The 18566-nt window shown below is 43.1% G+C and overlaps 1 protein-coding gene across 1 annotated transcript in view; it reads right to left on the reverse strand.

Annotated features, from left to right (window-relative positions):
• The window catches only part of LOC112230397 (nidogen 1a), an 80351-nt gene extending 61997 nt beyond the window's left edge, over positions 1-18354 (reverse strand). The window contains exon 1 of the mRNA XM_024396686.2: positions 18030-18354. Coding sequence (XP_024252454.2) covers positions 18030-18233 — 204 coding nt within the window. The 5' untranslated portion in view covers positions 18234-18354. The remainder of the gene's footprint in view (positions 1-18029) is intronic.
• Positions 18355-18566: the final 212 nt, after the last annotated feature.

Here is an 18566-nt window from a genome sequence, read left to right on the forward strand (position 1 = left end):
ATGCACCAGATAGGACTGTTTCTGTTTTTCACATTTGTTGTTTTGGAATTTTGTAGTGTTCACGTTTATGGTCTTTATTAAACATGTTGAACTCTAGCCACGCTGCGCTTTGGTCCGATCCTTCGTCCACAGAAGAAAACCGTTACAATAATAAGTTGCATGGACTCACTGTGTAAAATAATACTGTTTAACATAATTTTTTAAAGACTACCTTATCTCTGTACCCCACACATACAATTATCTGTATGGTCCCTCAGTCAAGCAGTGAATTTCAAACACAGATTCAACCACAAAGACCAAGGAGGTTTTCCAATGCCTTGCAAAGAAGGGCACCTGTTGGTAGATGGGTAAAAAAAAGCAAACACTGAATATCCCTTTAAGCAAGGTGAAGTTATTAATTACACTTTGGCTGGTGTATCAATACATAACAAAGATACAGGCATCCTTCTTAACTCAGTTGCCGGAGACGAAGGAAACTGCTCAGGGATTTCACCACAAGGCCAATGTTGACATTAAAACAGTTAGAGTTTAATGGCTGTGATAGGAGAAAACTGAGAATGGATCAACATCATTGTCCTGTAGTTGTTCCACAACACTAACCTAAATGACAGATTGAAAAGAAGGAAGCCTGTACACAATAAAAATATTCCAAAATGTGCATCCTGTTTCCAATAAGATCTTTTGCATCTTTATATCCTGAATAAGAAGCGTTATGTTTGGGGCAAATCCAATACAACACATCCCTGTGTACCACTCTTCATATTTTCAAGAATGGTGGTGGCTGCATCATGTTACGGGTATACTTGTCATCTGCAAGGACTAGGGATTTGTTTTGGGATAAAAAATAAACAGAATAGAGCTAAGCAAAGGCAAAATCCTAGAGGAAAACCTGGTTCAGTCTGCTTTCCAACAGACTTCACGAGACAAATTCTCCTTTCATCAGGACAATAACCTAAAACACAAGGCCAAATCTACACTGGAGTTGCTTAAAAAAGACAACATTGAATTTTCCTGAGAGGCCTAGTTACTGTTTTGACTTAAATCAGTTTGAAAATCTATGGCAAGACTTGAAAATGTCTGTCTAGCAATGATCAACAACCAACTTGACAGAGCTTGAAGAATTTAAAAAAATAACATGTAGAAAATATTGTACAATCCAGGTGTGCAATGCTCTTAGAGAATTACCCAGAAATATATTTTTCCATTTTTTTTAAATTTTTTTTTACAAAAGTTTGAATTTTTCTTCTACTTTGACATTAGACTATTTTGTGTAGATTGTATTAATTCCACCTTGTAACACAACAAAATTATAAAGTATAGACCATATATTGTGTTCCCTACAGGTTATTGGAAAGAGCAGAAGCTCCGAACTATCCGTTCAGAACCCAGTCTTACCTACAGGTTATGGGAATTGTGCTCATTTAGTATTTCTCCAGTAGGTTTCCTGAAGGAGAAAGCCTCCACTTCTATGTCAAAGATAATAAAACATGAGCACAATTCCCATAACCTGTAGGGAACACAATATATGGTCTATACTTTATACCAGCCAACAAAGCAATACGCCTCAATTCACATCTGACAAGTCTCATGTATTTATATCCACTGTGTTTAGCCTAAAGGCAAATAGTTCAAATAGAATTTGAAATCTTTCAAATCGTTTAGCTGTCCTTTAAAAATCTTCCAAATCCTTTATCTGTGCTTGACTGAGCTTGACTGACACAATGGGACCAATTGATGTCTCCAAAGTGCACATGGCAGGTGCAAGCAAACAACACATAGTTCTTGACAGATTTTGAATACTTGATCGCAGTTCTAGCTGGAATTACTTGTGAATTCGTTTTTGTTTTTATCTGGAGAAAACGGGCGGATAACAACTACTGTTGAATAAAACTGTCTGCTAAATACCATCTATTATTATTATTATTAGCTGGCAATAGACTTTGGTTTGGACCAAAGGAGAATCTAGACTACAGTACTACATCTGGTTCAGGCTCTCACACTCAGCCCTTGGCCCCTTTCTCTAAACGACAACTCACCCAAAGGAACGCATTAATGACAAAAGCATCTGGGTGAATAGCCGCCCTCACAGCAGGTATTTGACTTGAAGAAAATACTTGTAGTGCAGGAGTCACTTGGCTGCATTGTGACAAGTCAGGGGCTATCAGAATTTGTCCTAAAGTCCTCCAGGGGTTGATAAGAGAGGAAGCCCTTCTAAAGCCAAAGCAGCACGTAGGCATTACCAATATCATTTTAGGAGACCCTTTCCACAAACCAAAATTAAGCCACTCCTGGATTTTGAATGCCTGCTCAATGGAGAATCTGACAGTCTTAATCTGGATTGGTGGCCTTAAAAAAATAGCTTGTTAGTCCAGGAATATAGGTTTACTCTGGGTCTGGAAAAGCGGATCCAAGAGAGTCCTGTGATGTTCAAGGCTGTAAAGTTATGCTATGAATGCTGTAAAGTTCTGCTATGAATGCTGTAAAGTTATGCTACGAATGCTGTAAAGTTATGCTATGAATGCTGTAAAGTTATGCTATGAATGCTGTACAGTTATGCTATGAATGCTGTAAAGTTATGCTACGAATGCTGTAAAGTTATGCTATGAATGCTGTAAAGTTATGCTATGAATGCTGTAAAGTTATGCTATGAATGCTGTAAAGTTATGCTATGAATGCTGTAAAGTTATCTTTGAGAACGCTTTCCTGAGAGGTAGGAACAGCATATTGGTTACATCATACAGACGCCTGGGATCATAATTATCAGTTGAGGGGCAAGAAAAGCAGATACAGAGAGAGAGAGAGAGGGGGGGGGGAGTGAGAAGACGAACCAAGCACTTGCTTTTTTAGATAAAGAGAAAGTGAGAAGACGAACCAAGCTGTCTTGCCTCCTGTCCAACTTTCCAGACGTGTTAGTCTAATAATGGCATTGTTCGTGGATACATCCTTAAGATTCCAACTGAAAAAGGCTTTACCTGGGTCATTCCACAAAAAGAGTGCCTTTGATATTTTAAGTAGACATTGTGCACCAACATTGCATTTTAAAAGCCTGTTATACACTGCTCAAAAAAATAAAGGGAACACTTAAACAACACAATGTAACTCCAAGTCAATCACACTTCTGTGAAATCAAACTGTCCATTTAGGAAGCAACACTGATTGACAATACATTTCACATGCTGTTATGCAAATGGAATAGACAACAGGTGGAAATTATAGGCAATTAGCAAGACACCCCCAATAAAAGAGAGCTTCTGCAGATGTGGACCACAGACCACTTCTCAGTTACTATGCTTCCTGGCTGATGTTTTGGTCACTTTTGAATGCTGTCGGTGCCTTCACTCTAGTGGTAGCATGAGACGGAGTCTACAACCCACACAAGTGGCTCAGGTAGTGCAGCTCATCCAGGATGGAAAATCAATGCGAGCTGTGGCAAGAAGGTTTGCTGTGTCTGTCAGCGTAGTGTCCAGAGCATGGAGGCGCTACCAGGAGACAGGCCAGTACATCAGGAGACGTGGAGGAGGCCGTAGGAGGGCAACAACCTAGCAGCAGGACCGCTACCTCCGCCTTTGTGCAAGGAGGAGCAGGAGGAGCACTGCCAGAGCTCTGCAAAATGACCTCCAGCAGGCCACAAATGTGCATGTGTCTGCTCAAACGGTCAGAAACAGACTCCATGAGGGTGGTATGAGGGCCCGACGTCCACATGTGGGGGTTGTGCTTACAGCCCAACACCGTGCAGGACGTTTTTAATTTGCCAGAGAACACCAAGATTGGCAAATTCGCCACTGGCACCCTGTGCTCTTCACAGATGAAAGCAGGTTCACACTGAGCACATGTGACAGACGTGACAGTCTGGAGACACCGTGGAGAACGTTCTGCTGCCTGCAACATCCTCCAGCATGACCGGTTTGGCGGTGGGTCAGTCATGGTGTGGGGTGGCATTTCTTTGGGGGGCCGCACAGCCCTTCATGTGCTCGCCAGAGGTAGCCTGACTGCCATTAGGTACCGAGATGAGATCCTCAGACCCCTTGTGAGACCATATGCTGGTGTGGTTGGCCCTGGGTTCCTCCTAATGCAAGACAATGCTAGACCTCATGTGGCTGGAGTGTGTCAGCAGTTCCTGCAAGAGGAAGGCATTGATGCTATGGACTGGCCCGCCCGTTCCCCAGAACTGAATCGAATTGAGCACATCTGGGACATCATGTCTCGCTCCATCCACCAACGCCACGTTGTCCAGGAGTTGGCGGATGCTTTAGTCCAGGTCTGGGAGGAGATCCCGCAGGAGACTATGCGCCACCTCATCAGGAGCATGCCCAGGCATTGTAGGGAGGTCATACAGGCACATGGAGGCCACACACGCTACTGAGCCTCATTTTGACTTGTTTTAAGGACATTACATCAAAGTTGGATCAGCCTGTAGTGTGGTTTTCCACTTCAATTTGAGTGTGACACAGAAACTCAGCCATTTTTCCAGCCAAAGAGAGGAGTCACAAAAAGCACAAATAGAGATAAAATGAATCACTAACCTTTGATGATCTTCATGAGATGACACTCATAGGACTTTATGTTACACAATACATTACGGAAAAAGCATAATCTGAGAACGGCGCTCAGAGCCCAAACCAGCCAGAGAAATATCCACCATGTTGGGTAGTTAACATTATTCATAAATAGCATTATAAATATTCACTTACCTTTGATGATCTTCATCAGAATGCACTCCCAGGAATCACAGTTCCACAAAAAATGCTTGTTTTGTTCGATAATGTCCATCATTTATGTCCATTTATGTCCAAATAGCTTCTTTTGTAAACAAATCCAAAAGCGCGTTCTGGTCCAGTCGGATGAAAAGTTCAAAAAGTTATATTACAGGTCGAATAAACTTGTCAAACTAAGTATAGAATCAATCTTTAGGATGTTTTTATCATAAATGTTCAATAATGTTCCAACCGGAGAATTCCATTGTCTGTAGAAAAGCAATCGAACGAGAGGTACCTCTCATGACAAATGCACATAACTGAGAAAGAGGCTGCTGGCAGACCCCTTAGTCAAACAGCTCTCATCCGGCCCCCCTTCACAGGAGCAGCTTGAAACAATGTTCTAAAGACGGTTGACATCTAGTGGAAGCCTTAGGAAGTGCAAAATAACACATATCCCACTGTGTATTCGATAGGGGTGAGTTCAAAAACTAGATTTCAGATAAACTCAGATTTCCCACTTCCTGTTTGGATTTTTTCTCAGGTTTTTGCCTGCGATATGAGTTCTGTTTTACTCACAAACATCATTCAAACAGTTTTAGAAACTTCAGAGTGTTTTCTATCCAAAACTAATAATAATATGAATATATTAGCATCTGGGACTGAGTAGGAGGCAGTTCACTCTGGGAACTCTATTCATCCAAAAGTGAAAATGCTGCCCCAAATCCCAAAGAAGTTTTAACATACACTGAGTGTACAAAACATTAAGAACACCTCTTTCCATGGCAAAGACATTTGCAGGTGAATCCAGGTGAAAGCTATGATCCCTTATTGGATGTCACTTGTTAAAGTTGAAGTCGTAAGTTTACCTACACCTGAGCAAAATAGATTTTAACTATTTTTTTAAAAAGTTCCTAACATTTAATACTACTAAAAATTCTCTGTCTTAGGTCAGTTAGGATCACCACTTTATTTTAAGAATGTGAAATGTCAGAATAATAGTAGAGAGAATGATTTCTTTCATCACATTCCCAGTGGGCCAGAAGTTTACATACACTCAATTAGTATTTGGTAGCATTGCCTTGAAATTGTTTAATGTGGGTCAAACATTTTTGGTAGCCTTCCACAAGCGTCCCACAATAAATTGGGTGAATTGTGTCCCATTCCTCCTGACAGAGTTGGTGTAACTGAGTCAGATTTGTAAGCATCCTTGCTCGCACATGCTTTTTCAGTTCTGCCCACAAATGTTCTATAGGATTGAGGTCAGGGCTTTGTGATGGCCACTCCAATACCTTGACTTTGTTGTCCAACTATGGAAGCATGCCTGGGGTTATTGTCCATTTGGAAGACCCATTTGCGACCAAGCTTTAACTTCCTGACTGATGTCTTGAGATGTTGCTTCAATATATCGACAATTTTTATTCCTCATGATGCCATCTTTTTCCTTCAAACATAATGATGGTCATTATGGCCAAACAGTTCTATTTTTGTTTCATCAGACCAGAGGACATTTCTACAAAAAATAGGTGGTCTGGCTTTTTAATGGCAGTTTTGGAGCAGTGGCTTCTTCCAAGCTGAGTGGCCTTTCAGATTATGTCAACATTGAACTTGTTTTACTGTGGATATAGATACTTTTGTACCTGTTTCCTCCAGCATCTTCACAACATCCTTTGCTGTTGTTCTGGGATTGATTTGCACTTTTCGCACCAAAGTACATTCATCTCTAGGAGACAGAACGTGTCTCCTTCCTGAGCAGTATTTTACCTTTATTTAACTAGGCAAGTCAATTAAGAACAAATTCTTATTTTCAATGACGGCCTAGGAACAGTGGATTAACTGCCTGTTCAGGGGCAGAACGACAGATGTGTACCTTGTCAGCTTGGGGGTTTGAACTTGCAACCTTCCGGTTACTAGTCCAACGCTCTAACCACTAGGCTACCCTGCCGCCCCGTATGATACCCTGCCGCCCAGTATGATGGCTGCGTGGTCCCATTGTGTTTATACTTGCGTACTATTGTTTATACAGATGAACGTGGTGCCTTCAGTTGTTTGGAAATTGCTCCAAAGTATGAACCAGACTTGTGGAGGTCTTTTCTGAGGTCGTGGCTGATTTCTTTTGATTTTCCCATGATGCCAAGCAAAGAGGCACTGAGTTTGAAGGTAGGCCTTGAAATACATCCACAGGTATACCTCCAATTGACTCAAATTATGTCAATTAGCCTATTAGCCTTTCCCTATTAGCCAAGCTTCTAAAGCCATGACATAATTTTCTGGGATTTTCCAAGCTGTTTAAATGCACAGTCAACTTAGTGTATGTAATCTTCTGAACAACTAGAATAATGATACAGTGAATAATAAGTGAAATAATCTGTCTGTAAACAATTGTTGGAAAAATTACTTGTGTCATGCACAAACTGCACCGACGTGCATGCACCGACTTGCCAAAACTATAGTTTGTCAACAAGTCATTTTAGTGGAGAGGTTGATAAACCAGTTTTAATGTCTCCAACTTAAGTGTATGTAAACTTTCGACTACAACTGTAAATCCACTTAAATCAGTGTAGATGAAGGGGAGGAGACAGGTTCAGCCTTGAGACAATCGAGACATGGATTGTGTACAGTTGTGGCCAAAAGTTTTGAGAATGACACAAATATAAATGTTCACAAAGTCTGCTGCCTCAGTGTCTTTAGATAGTTTCGTCAGATGTTACTATGGAATACTGAAGTATAATTACTAGCATTTCATAAGTGTCAAAGGCTTTTATTGACAATTACATGAAGTTGATGCTGGGGAGTTTCCTTGCCATGGACCCAGAATATCGATGTTTTGTTCGTTATCACTTTTGCCTTATGGCAAGGTGCTCCATCATGCTGGAAAAGGCATTGTTTGTCACCAAACTGTTCCTGGATGGTTGGGAGAAGTTGCTCTCGGAGGATGTGTTGGTACCATTCATACCATGGCTATGTTCTTAGGCAAAATTGTGAGTGAGCCCACTCCCTTGGCTGAGAAGCAACCCCACACATGAATGGTCTCAGGACACTTTACAGTTGGCATGACACAGGACTGATGGTAGCGCTCATCATGTCTTCTCTGGATGCCCCAAACAATAGGAAAGGGGTTTCATCAGAGAAAATTACTTTACCCTAGTCCTCAGCAGTCCAATCCCTGTACCTTTTGAAGAATATCAGTCTGTCCCTGATGTTTTTCCTGGAGAAGTGGCTTCTTTGCTGCCCTTCTTGACACCAGGCCATTCTCCAAAAGTCTTCGCCTCACTGTGAGTGCAGATGCACTCACACCTGCCTGCTGCCATTCCTGAGCAAGCTCTGTATCGGTGGTGCCCCGATCCTGCAGCTGAATAAACTTTAGGAGACGGTTCTGGCACTTGCTGGACTTTCCTGGGCGCCCTGGAGCCTTCTTCACAACAATTGAACCGCTCTCCTTGAAGTTCTTGATGATCCGATAAATGGTTGATTTAGGTGCAATCTTACTGGCAGCAATATCCTTGCCTGTGAAGTCCTTTTTGTGCAAAGCAATGATGATGGCACGTGTTTCCTTGCAGGTAACCATGGATGACAGAGGAAGAACAATGATTCCAAGCACCACTCTCCTTTTGAAGCTTCCAGTCTGTTATTCAAACTCAATCATCATGACAGAGTGATCTCCAGCCTTGTCCTCGTCAACACTCACACCTGTGTTAACGAGAGAATCACTGACAGGATGTCAGCTGGTCCTTTTGTAGCAGGGCTGCAATTCAGTGGAAATGTTTTGGGGGGATTCAGTTCATTTGCATGGCAAAGAGGGACTTTGCAATGAATTGCAATTCACTTGATCACTCTTTATAACATTCTGGAGTATGTGCAAATTGCCATCATACAAACTGAGGCAGCAGACTTTGTGAAAATTAATATTTGTGTCATTCTCAAAACTTTTGGCCTCGACTGTATGTGTGCCATTCAGAGGGTGAATCGGCAACACAAAAAAATGTAAATGCCTTTGAACGGGGTATGGTAGTAGGTGCCAGGCGCACCAGTTTGTGTCAAGAACTGCAACTCTGCTAGATTTTTCATGCTCAACAGTTTCCCGTGTGTATCAACAACTGTGGGAATCATTGGAGTCAACTTGGGCCAGCATCCCTGTGGAACGCTTTTGACACCCTATAGAGTCCACGCCCTGATGAATTGAGGCTGATCTGGGGGCAAAAGAGGGGGGTGCAACTCAATATTAGGAAGGTGTTCTTAATGTTTTGTACACTCAGTGTTCAGTATGATCTGTATGTTACAGATCTGTACATTTTTTCTCAAGATAACATTATGTAGTTCGTCAGAAGATCACTGAGTTAGAGAATCAACATTGACCATCTCAATGCACTTTAACATCCAGAATATAACAAGTCGCAAAATACCAAAATATTTTTTTCTTCTTCCTGAACAAACACACTAATGGACAAACCCACTCTTCTCCCACTCTTACAGAGCACTGAAAGAATTCAACTCCCTGACCCCCAACTCACACACACACATCCACCCTCTACCCCTCTGCCAACCTCTAAACATTCCCTCCCGGAAGTGTGTGTTTATGTGAGTGTGTCGGGGGCAATTTCAAAGACAGCTGCTGGGACTGCTGGAAAGGCACTGACTAGAGCAACACAGCCTCGACCTGCACACCAGACGAGGGGGAGAGGGAAAGAGGGAGTGAAGGATGGAGGTAGGGGTGGCTCTCAGCATCTGCTGAAGCTCAACAGACCGTGATTGAGAGTGAAGGGGAAATCCCACATGCACAAGGGGTGTGGGAGCAGAGTTTGGTGGAAGGAAAGCAGACTTTAGAACCCGTTGCTTAAGCTTATAGATGACACGCAACACAACGAGACGGTGAAGGGCAGCAGGAAAACGACACTCTGATATATCTTAAACAAACTCACACCAATGACCATACAAAGTTTTTCTTCTTCCATTTGCTGTCGCGCATTGAAACATTTTGGGATTTTTGTGGGTGGTTTAGAAAGAAATTACATAAAAACTGAAAAGAAAAAAACATGCAATATATATATATATATACACACAACCGGTCAAAAGTTTTAGAACACCTACTCTTTCAAAGGGTTTTTCTTTATTTGTTTTACTATTTTCAACATTGTAGAATAATACTGAAGATGTCAAAACTATGAAATAACACATGGAATCATGTAGTAACCAAAAAAAGTGTTAAACAAATCAAAATATGTTTTATATTTGATATTCTTCAAAGAGCCACCCTTTGCCTTGATGACAGCTTTGCACACTCTTGTCATTCTCTCAACCAGCTTCACCTGGAATGCTTTTCCAACAGTCTTGAAGTAGTTCCCACATATGCTGAGCTCTTGTTGGCTGCTTTTCCTTCACTCTGCGGTCCGACTCATCCCAAACCATCTCAATTTTGTTGAGGTCGGGGGATTGTGGAGGCCAGGTCATCTGATGCAGCACTCCATCCCTCTCCTTCTTGGTAAAATAGCCCTTACACAGCCTGGAGGTGTATTGGGTCATTGTCCTGTTGAAAAACAAATGATAGTCCCACTAAGTCCAAGCCAGATGGGGTGGCGTATCGCTGCAGAATGCTATGGTAGCCATACTGTTTAAGAGTGCCTTGAATTTGAAATACATCACAAACAGTGTCACCAGCAAAGCACCCCCACACCATAACACCTCCTCCTCCATGTTTTACAGTGGAAAATACACATGCAGAGATCATCCGTTCACCAACACAGGTTAGAACCAAAAATCTCAAATTTGGACTCAGCAGACCAAAGGATAGATTTCCACCGATCTAATGTCAATTGCAAGTGTTCCTTGGCCCAAGCAAGTCTCTTCTTATTATTGGTGTCCTTTAGTAGTGGATAATTTGCAGCAATTCGACCATGAAGGCCTGAGTCACACAGTCTCCTCTGAACAGTTGATGTTGAGATGTGTCTATTACTTGAACTCTGTGAAGCATTTATTTGGCCTGCAATTTCTGGGGCTGGTAACTCTACTGAACTTGTCCTCTGCAGCAGAGGTAACTCTGGGTCTTCCATTCCTGAGGCGGTCCTCATGAGAGCCAGTTTCAACATAGCGCTTGATGGTTTTTGCGACTGCACTTGAAGAAACTTTCAAAGTTCTTGAAATGTTCCGGATTGACTGACCTTCATGTCTTAAAGTAATGATGGACTGTCGTTTCTCTATTCTTATCTGAGCTGTTCTTACCATAATATGGACTTGGTCTTTTACCAAATAGGGCTATCTTCTGTATACCAACCATACCTTGTCTGTTTGTTTGTTGCCAGTTGATTTTGTTCGTCAAGCCTACCAGTGTTTTCCCCTTGCTCCTGTCTGTTTCTAGTTCCTGTTTTCAAGTTTTCCCAGTTTTGATCATTCTGCCTCCCCGACCATACCTGCCTTTCTGTACCTTTTAGACTCTGATCTGGATTACCGACCTCTGCCTGCTCTTGACCTGTTGTTTTGCCTGCCCCCGTTCTAGTAATAAGCTTTTGTTACTGCGACAATATCTGCATCTGGGTCTTCCCTAAAACGTGATAGTACGAACTGGCCATGACTGACCCAGCAGACTCGGACCAGCTCCGCAGCACAATCTCCTCCCAAGGAGCCACCATTGGAAGGTACAAGGAGTTGCTTCATGGTCTGATGGAAGGGTTCCAGACCTTGGCCAAATGCCATGACCGAGCATTGAACACATTGCTGGAGCATGTCTGCGGGTTATCTGTTAGGCAGACGGTAACCTTCCAGGCCGTCAGTAATTTGGGAACTCCGCTTACCTCCCCCGGAACGCTTCGATAGAGAGCCGGGCACCTATCGGTCATTTCTCACTCAGTGTTCCCTCATTATCGAGCTGCAGCCCTCCTCCTTCCCCTCGGACCGCTCTAAGATAGCGTACCTCATCACACTAATGTCCGGGAGGGCTCTCGCATGGGCTACAGCAGTATGGGAACAGCAGTCAGTCTGGAGGAGTTTGTGTCAGAGGTAAAGAAAGTTTTCAATGAGAAAGGCTGCTCGGAAGTTACTCCAGTTTCGGCAAGACTCCCGCAGTGTGGCAGACAATGTGGTGGATTTCCGCATGTTGGCAGCTGAGAGTGCCTGGATCCCGGAAGAGCTGTTTGACATGTTCCTGTACGGAGTTTCGGAGGAAATAAAGGATGAGCTTGCAGCCCGGGAACTACCGACATATCTCGACTCGCTCATCACCTTGACCATACAGATTGATGGGCAACTACAGGAACGAAGGAAGGAGAGGGGAATCGATGTCACTCGCTGCCCAAGGATCCCACCTCGCCTCCGAGGCATCCCAGAAGTCCCCGATGGCTCCGTTGCCGAGAGAACGCGATGCTACCCGAGTTCCCCCGAGAGTCTCCGAAGTCAGCCGATTCACCTCTTCCCAAGCCAATGCAACTAGGCAGAGCTAGGCTGTCTCCAGCCGAATGGCTATACAGGCTTCACCCTAAGAGCTGCCCGTATTGCGGGACTACTGGTCATTTCGTCTCCACCTGTCCACTAAAAGACCAGGCTCACCGGTAGGAGCGAGTACTCTGGTGGGCCATATGGAGATCTTTTCCTCTCCCATTACTCACACCCCTTTTCATGCCATTTTGGTGTGGGGGAACCAATCTAAATCTTTCCGGGTCTCATTTTTATTTTTTTATTTCAACCAGGTAAGCTAGTTGAGAACAAGTTCTCATTTACAACTGCGACCTGGCCAAGATAAAGCAAAGCAGTGCAACACAGACAACAACACAGAGTTACACATGGAATAAACAAGCGTACATAAATAAATAAAGGTCACTTGCTCATTTAAGGCTCAGTCTAAACATAACTTCAAAACACACCTGGAGTGCGCTAAGCAGAATTTCATAAGATGGTTGTCTCTTCCCATTTCATTACCAGGTCGCACTAATTCTGTTAAGATGACTGTATTACCTAGGTTTTTGTACTTCTTCCAAATGATTCCCATTTGTCTGCAGAAGTCGATGTTCAAACAACTGGACAGCTACAATTCCACCTTCATTTGGAACAAGTGAAATCCACAAATGAGAAAGGTATTTCTAGAGAGACCTAAGCCCCAATTTTTTACACTACTACGGGTCAGCAAATATATCTAAATGTGTGTATTGGGTTTCTACATTTGAAAACAAGGATTTGGGCCATCATGGAGCTACAGTCAATCCTTCCAACTTCTCCAGTCTCACTCCTGTGCTTCCGACTGCCCATGTTTTGAAACCCATTGTCAAGAACTCCCTTAAAATCTGGTCCCATTTCCAAAATCACTTTAGCCTTAAAAAAGCAAGTGACTTCTCTCCATTAACATCTAATCATCTCTTCCCAGCGTCACAGATTGACACGGCATTCCAGTTCTGGCGTAGGAACGGTCTGGTGGTTTTTTTTGTGACCTATTTGTTGACAACACATTTGGGTCAAAATTCCCAATACCCACTTTTTTTTAGATATCTGCAAACTCGCAGCTTTGCTAAAAAACATTTCCCTTAATTTCCGCTCGAGCAAACTAAGTGTCCAGTTGAGAGGGGCTTAGATCTTAACCTGTATTTGAAGGGCACAATCTCCAGATTATACGACATAATACATAACATTAATCCGCCTTCCTTGGGATGCCACCAGAGTCCAGCGACTGTGGGACACATGTTTTGGTCATGCCAATCTTTGAGTGGCTTCTGGGACCCCATTTTTGAGGCATTCTCACATGTGTAATACAACTGTTAGTCCCAACCAGTTCACTGCCATTTTTGGGGTACTTCCCCTAGACCAGAATGCTACCACGCATTAGGCGAATGCAATAGCATTTGCCTCGCTGCTAGCTCGCCGCCTTGTCGTCTTTCACTGGAAGTCTGCAAAGGCACCCTCCTTTATGCAGTGGGTTAAGGAGGTGATGTCATCTCTGCCTCTGGAGAAGGTTAGGTACACTGTGCTTGGGTCCCGACAAAAGTTTGACTTAACCTGGTACCCATTAATACAATACGTGGAGAGCTTGTTTTTTAGTGTAACTTGCATATTTTGGTAAGCAGTCATGTCTGTTCTAGTGGCCATTTGTACTGATAAGAATTTTTATTTAACTTTTTCCATAGTTTTTATTTCTATTACGGTTTTTCAGTTTTTTTCTGTCCTATTTCATTTACTTTAATAGTACACTGCTCAAAAAAATAAAGGGAACACTAAAACAACACATCCTAGATCTGAATGAATTAAATATTCTTATTAAATACTTTTTTCTTTACATAGTTGAATGTGCTGACAACAAAATGACACAAAAATTATCAATGGAAATCAAATTTATCAACCCATGGAGGATTGGATTTGGAGTCACACTCAAAATTAAAGTGGAAAACCACACTACAGGCTGATCCAACTTTGATGTAATGTCCTTAAAACAAGTCAAAATGAGGCTCAGTAGTGTATGTGGCCTCCACGTGTCTGTATGACCTCCCTACAATGCCTGGGCATGCTGCTGATGAGGTGGCGGATGGTCTCCTGAGGGATCTCCTCCCAGACCTGGACTAAAGCATCCGCCAACTCCTGGACAGTCTGTGGTGCAACGTGGAGTTGGTGGATGGAGCGAGACATGATGTCCCAGATGTGCTCAATTGGATTCAGGTCTGGGGAAGGGCAGGCCAGTCCATAGCATCAATGCCTTCCTCTTGCAGGAACTGCTGACACACTCCAGCCACATGAGGTCTAGAATTGTCTTGCAGTAGGAGGAACCCAGGGCCAACCCAGGGCCAACCACACCAGCATATGGTCTCACAAGGGGTCTGAGGATCTCATCTCGGTACCTAATGGCAGTCAGGCTACCTCTGGCGAGCACATGGAGGACTGTGCGGCCCCCCAAAGAAATGCCACCCCACACCATCACTGACCCACCGCCAAACCGGTGATGCTGGAGGATGTTGCAGGCAGCAGAACGTTCTCCACGGCGTCTCCAGACTGTCACGTCTGTCACATGTGCTCAGTGTGAACCTGCTTTCATCTATAAAGAGCACAGGGCGCCAGTGGTGAATTTGCCAATCTTGGTGTTCTCTGGAAAATGAAAAACGTCCTGCACGGTGTTAGGCTGTAAGCACAACCCCCACCTGTGGGCGTCGGACCCTCATACCACCCTCATGGAGTCGTTTGAGCAGACACATGCACATTTGTGGCCTGCTGGAGGTCATTTTGCAGGGCTCTGGCAGTGCTCCTCCTTGCACAAAGGCGGAGGTAGCGGTCCTGCTGCTGGATTGTTGCCCTCCTACGGCCTCCTCCACGTCTCCTGATGTACTGGCCTGTCTCCTGGTAGCGCCTCCATGCTCTGGACACTACGCTGACAGACACAGCAAACCTTCTTGCCACATCTCGCATTGATGTGCCATCCTGGATGAGCTGCACTACCTGAGCCACTTGTGTGGGTTGTAGACTCCGTCTCATGCTACCACTAAAGTGAAAGCAACGCCAGCATTCAAAAGTGACCAAAACATCAGCCAGGAAGCATAGGAACAGAGAAGTGGTCTGTGGTCCCCACCTGCAGAACCACTCCTTTATTGGGGGTGTCTTGCTAAATGCCTATAATTTCCACCTGTTGTCTATTCCATTTGCACAACAGCATGTGAAATGTATTGTCAATCAGTGTTGCTTCCTAAGTGGACAGTTTGATTTCACAGAAGTGTGATTGACTTGGAGTTACATTGTGTTGTTTAAGTGTTCCCTTTATTTTTTTGAGCAGTGTATATCCTTGTGTGATGCCTTGGTGGGATGGAGGGAGGGAGGGAGGGGTTGGGGTTGTACTGTTCTTGTTCTCATATTTGAAAATCTATGAATACATTTTTTTTAAGACTAAAATGTAAATGTAAAATGAACAGTAAGATTTAATGAAAAATGTGATCAATGTGATTTTTCCCTTCTGCAATTCCATTTAAGTACAATGTTGCTCTGATTGCATCCAGCCCTTTGTGTCGTTCTGCAATTAGTGGGTGGTATATTATCTGGCTAATCTGGTTGGAAGGGGTTCAAATAGCACTGGGAATATTACTAAATTCCAGGATGTCACTCATTGGGAGGGGAGGAAGCTGTTCTGGACAGATAAATGCAGCCTTTTCAACAAAAACAAGAGATAGATGCGGTGAGAAGTGAGAACAACCACAAGCGTGTTGGAATCTCTTTGCATAGAAGAACAATATGAGCAGTTGAATGGTCCCAAATGACAGAATGTTAACTGACTTAGCTATGTAATGACAAAAAAAACTTGAAATGCAGAGACAAATTCCCTGCTAATATCCCTAAACAATGACAAACACTGCACACATTTTTTTATTTAGGGTAGAGAAAAATCATCTTCAGTCGAATCAAGTCAAGTCAATATGATAAGCATCAGGATTGGCTATCAATTGGATTTGAGCTCGCATACAGCATGAAACACACTGAGAATCTCACTGCCGATAGACTGCCGATAGGTAGGCCTACTTATCAAAGTGGGAGGCCGTTCCTTCTCTTGCTAGAACAAAAGCGGTACCTGCTGCGTGCTGACCCGGTAGCGACGAACCTACAGATTATACTTGTAGAATCGCAATGCTTGTCAGTGGCCAACAACTTGACTTTGAGCCAATCAAAGAGCACGAACCCCCACGTGGGGGAGCCAACAAAAAGATGAAAAATAGGGCATTTTCTCAGTACATCCAGGGATGAGCCAGTCGCACTTCATATGCAATGTAGGCTAGCTAAGCGCATAGACGCAATGCATACAACACTAAATACTTCCTCCAAGCTTGCTAACCACTGTAGCTAGTATTGACCTTATAATTAAATCACAATGGATTAGCTAGTTTCCATGAAACAGCTGTCTGTGTTAGCTGCCAAGTTAGTGCAGTGTCCTTAGCTAGCTAGCTATGTTGTACTAGCTAGCGTATATGCTAACATTAGCTAGCCACCCAAACATTTTGCTATGGACTGACACTGGCAGTATAGAATTATGGAGAGTGAATTAAATAGTTTCTTCATCACCTTGCAAGGTACTGTAGTTATCTAGCTGTCCCATCTGACTAATATTTAGTTGAGTTAATCAGGATCCCCATTAGCTACTGCAAATGAATCAGCTACTCTTCCTGGGGCCACATAAAGTGTACAAATACATGACAATGTACAGAACAGTATTAGACAATAACAACATAGTATCAACAAGGACTTTCTACAAAATAGCAACATTAGCGAAGATACAGTAGCTTCAAATCTAGGCCATAAGCAATACACACGGATATGCATTGCCAAACAACACTACTGCCACCTTCTGGTTTGGAGTATTTTAGCAAGGCTGAGTCGCTGACACCTTCCAAGGTCTTTGCTGTGTGAACACAAAAGAGATTGACTGCCTCTTTGGAGATAAATCACACAATAGGCCTGCTGTGTGGGGAACTCATCAGTTCTCTGTGCCGTCTGTTTTTTGATCCAACAAAAGGCGGGTCACGTCACAGACAAAGCTTTCTTATGGGGCACAGGGATGAGCTTACCTGGGCCTTGTGGGGTTAATGTTTTGTCAATTCACAACAATGGGGCTCAGCGCTTTTTAACAAACAGACTAGTCATTGTTTGGGTTAATTAAGCCTTACACTACACCGTCTGGGATCCATTGCTATAGGGGGATTTAATATATAATGCAGTAGATACATGAGAGAGAGAGAGAGAGAGAGAGAGAGAGAGAGAGAGAGAGAGAGAGAGAGAGAGAGATTTGGGGATAACAGGGGTAACAATTGCCAATGTGACATTTTGGGCAACTTTCAGGTGCTTGGGATGATCTAAAACATTCTAAACTAAATACATATGTGGATGTGGATCAATGAATGTATCATTCTCTATCAATCATCATCACATGATTTGTTGGTATGTGATATTCTACAGTATAAGGAGGCACAGAGCCAAGTTTATGAAGGTGGGTGTTGCCTTATCAGTCACATAACGAATTGACTGACATTCCAAACCCTCCCAGCAACATTCCACATGGCCTTTCATCACCCCAATTCATGGCATTTGAGCAATTTATGCTAATTGATTATCATCAAAGAGTACTTTACTTTGTGAACAGATTTTCAATGATGTGATATGTGGCATATGCATGAGGTGGTTAACTAATTGAGAACATAGCTAACAAAACAATTACATTCTATCTTTCATGGATAAAATCGCCTATCACAATGAATCCATAGGAAGGGGAACAGTCAACGTGCATGTGAATATCATAATTGATGGCTGTGCATTTTTTCCATTGATATATTTTGCAGCTATTCTCGTGCATAATTAAGCTACTATTTGCGCATGTGCATAAAACATAATTCTACTCACATAAACAGTGTCATATGTGCCATCGAAGAAGAACATTGACTGATTCAAAATAAGTTGTTGAGTTTGGTCGGTCCCCTGCTCCAACAGTTGGTCTCCAGCTTGCTCTCCATAATCAAACATGTCGCGTTTGCTCAAACCGTTCACTGATAACGCAATGGCAAAAATAGTTGCCCATCCTAACCAACCTCGTAGATGGATGTCCATATTTAAATACGTCTATGCCCAGAACTTTTATTAGTTTTGACCTATAGGCTTGCCTACACAGTTTGCCAAAGCGGTTCCGATGCGGCGTACACCTCAGGGCGCACAATAACGGAATGAATCCGCGGTAGTAAAAGCCCATATAAAGGGAGGGTGGAGTTGGAGAAGGCGGAGAAATATGCATGGGACACTTGCGCGGGATTGCCTGCCTCACATACCGCTTTCCATTCTTCACAATCATGCATCTGTCCTGACGGTTTAACCTTCTCTCTTCTAGCTATACTAGATAACATAACCATGAAAAAGTAGATTTAAGTCCCTTTGCCTTTACTCGCA

This window comes from Oncorhynchus tshawytscha, linkage group LG32, assembly GCF_018296145.1.
Source record: "Oncorhynchus tshawytscha isolate Ot180627B linkage group LG32, Otsh_v2.0, whole genome shotgun sequence".
NCBI lineage: Eukaryota > Metazoa > Chordata > Actinopteri > Salmoniformes > Salmonidae > Oncorhynchus > Oncorhynchus tshawytscha.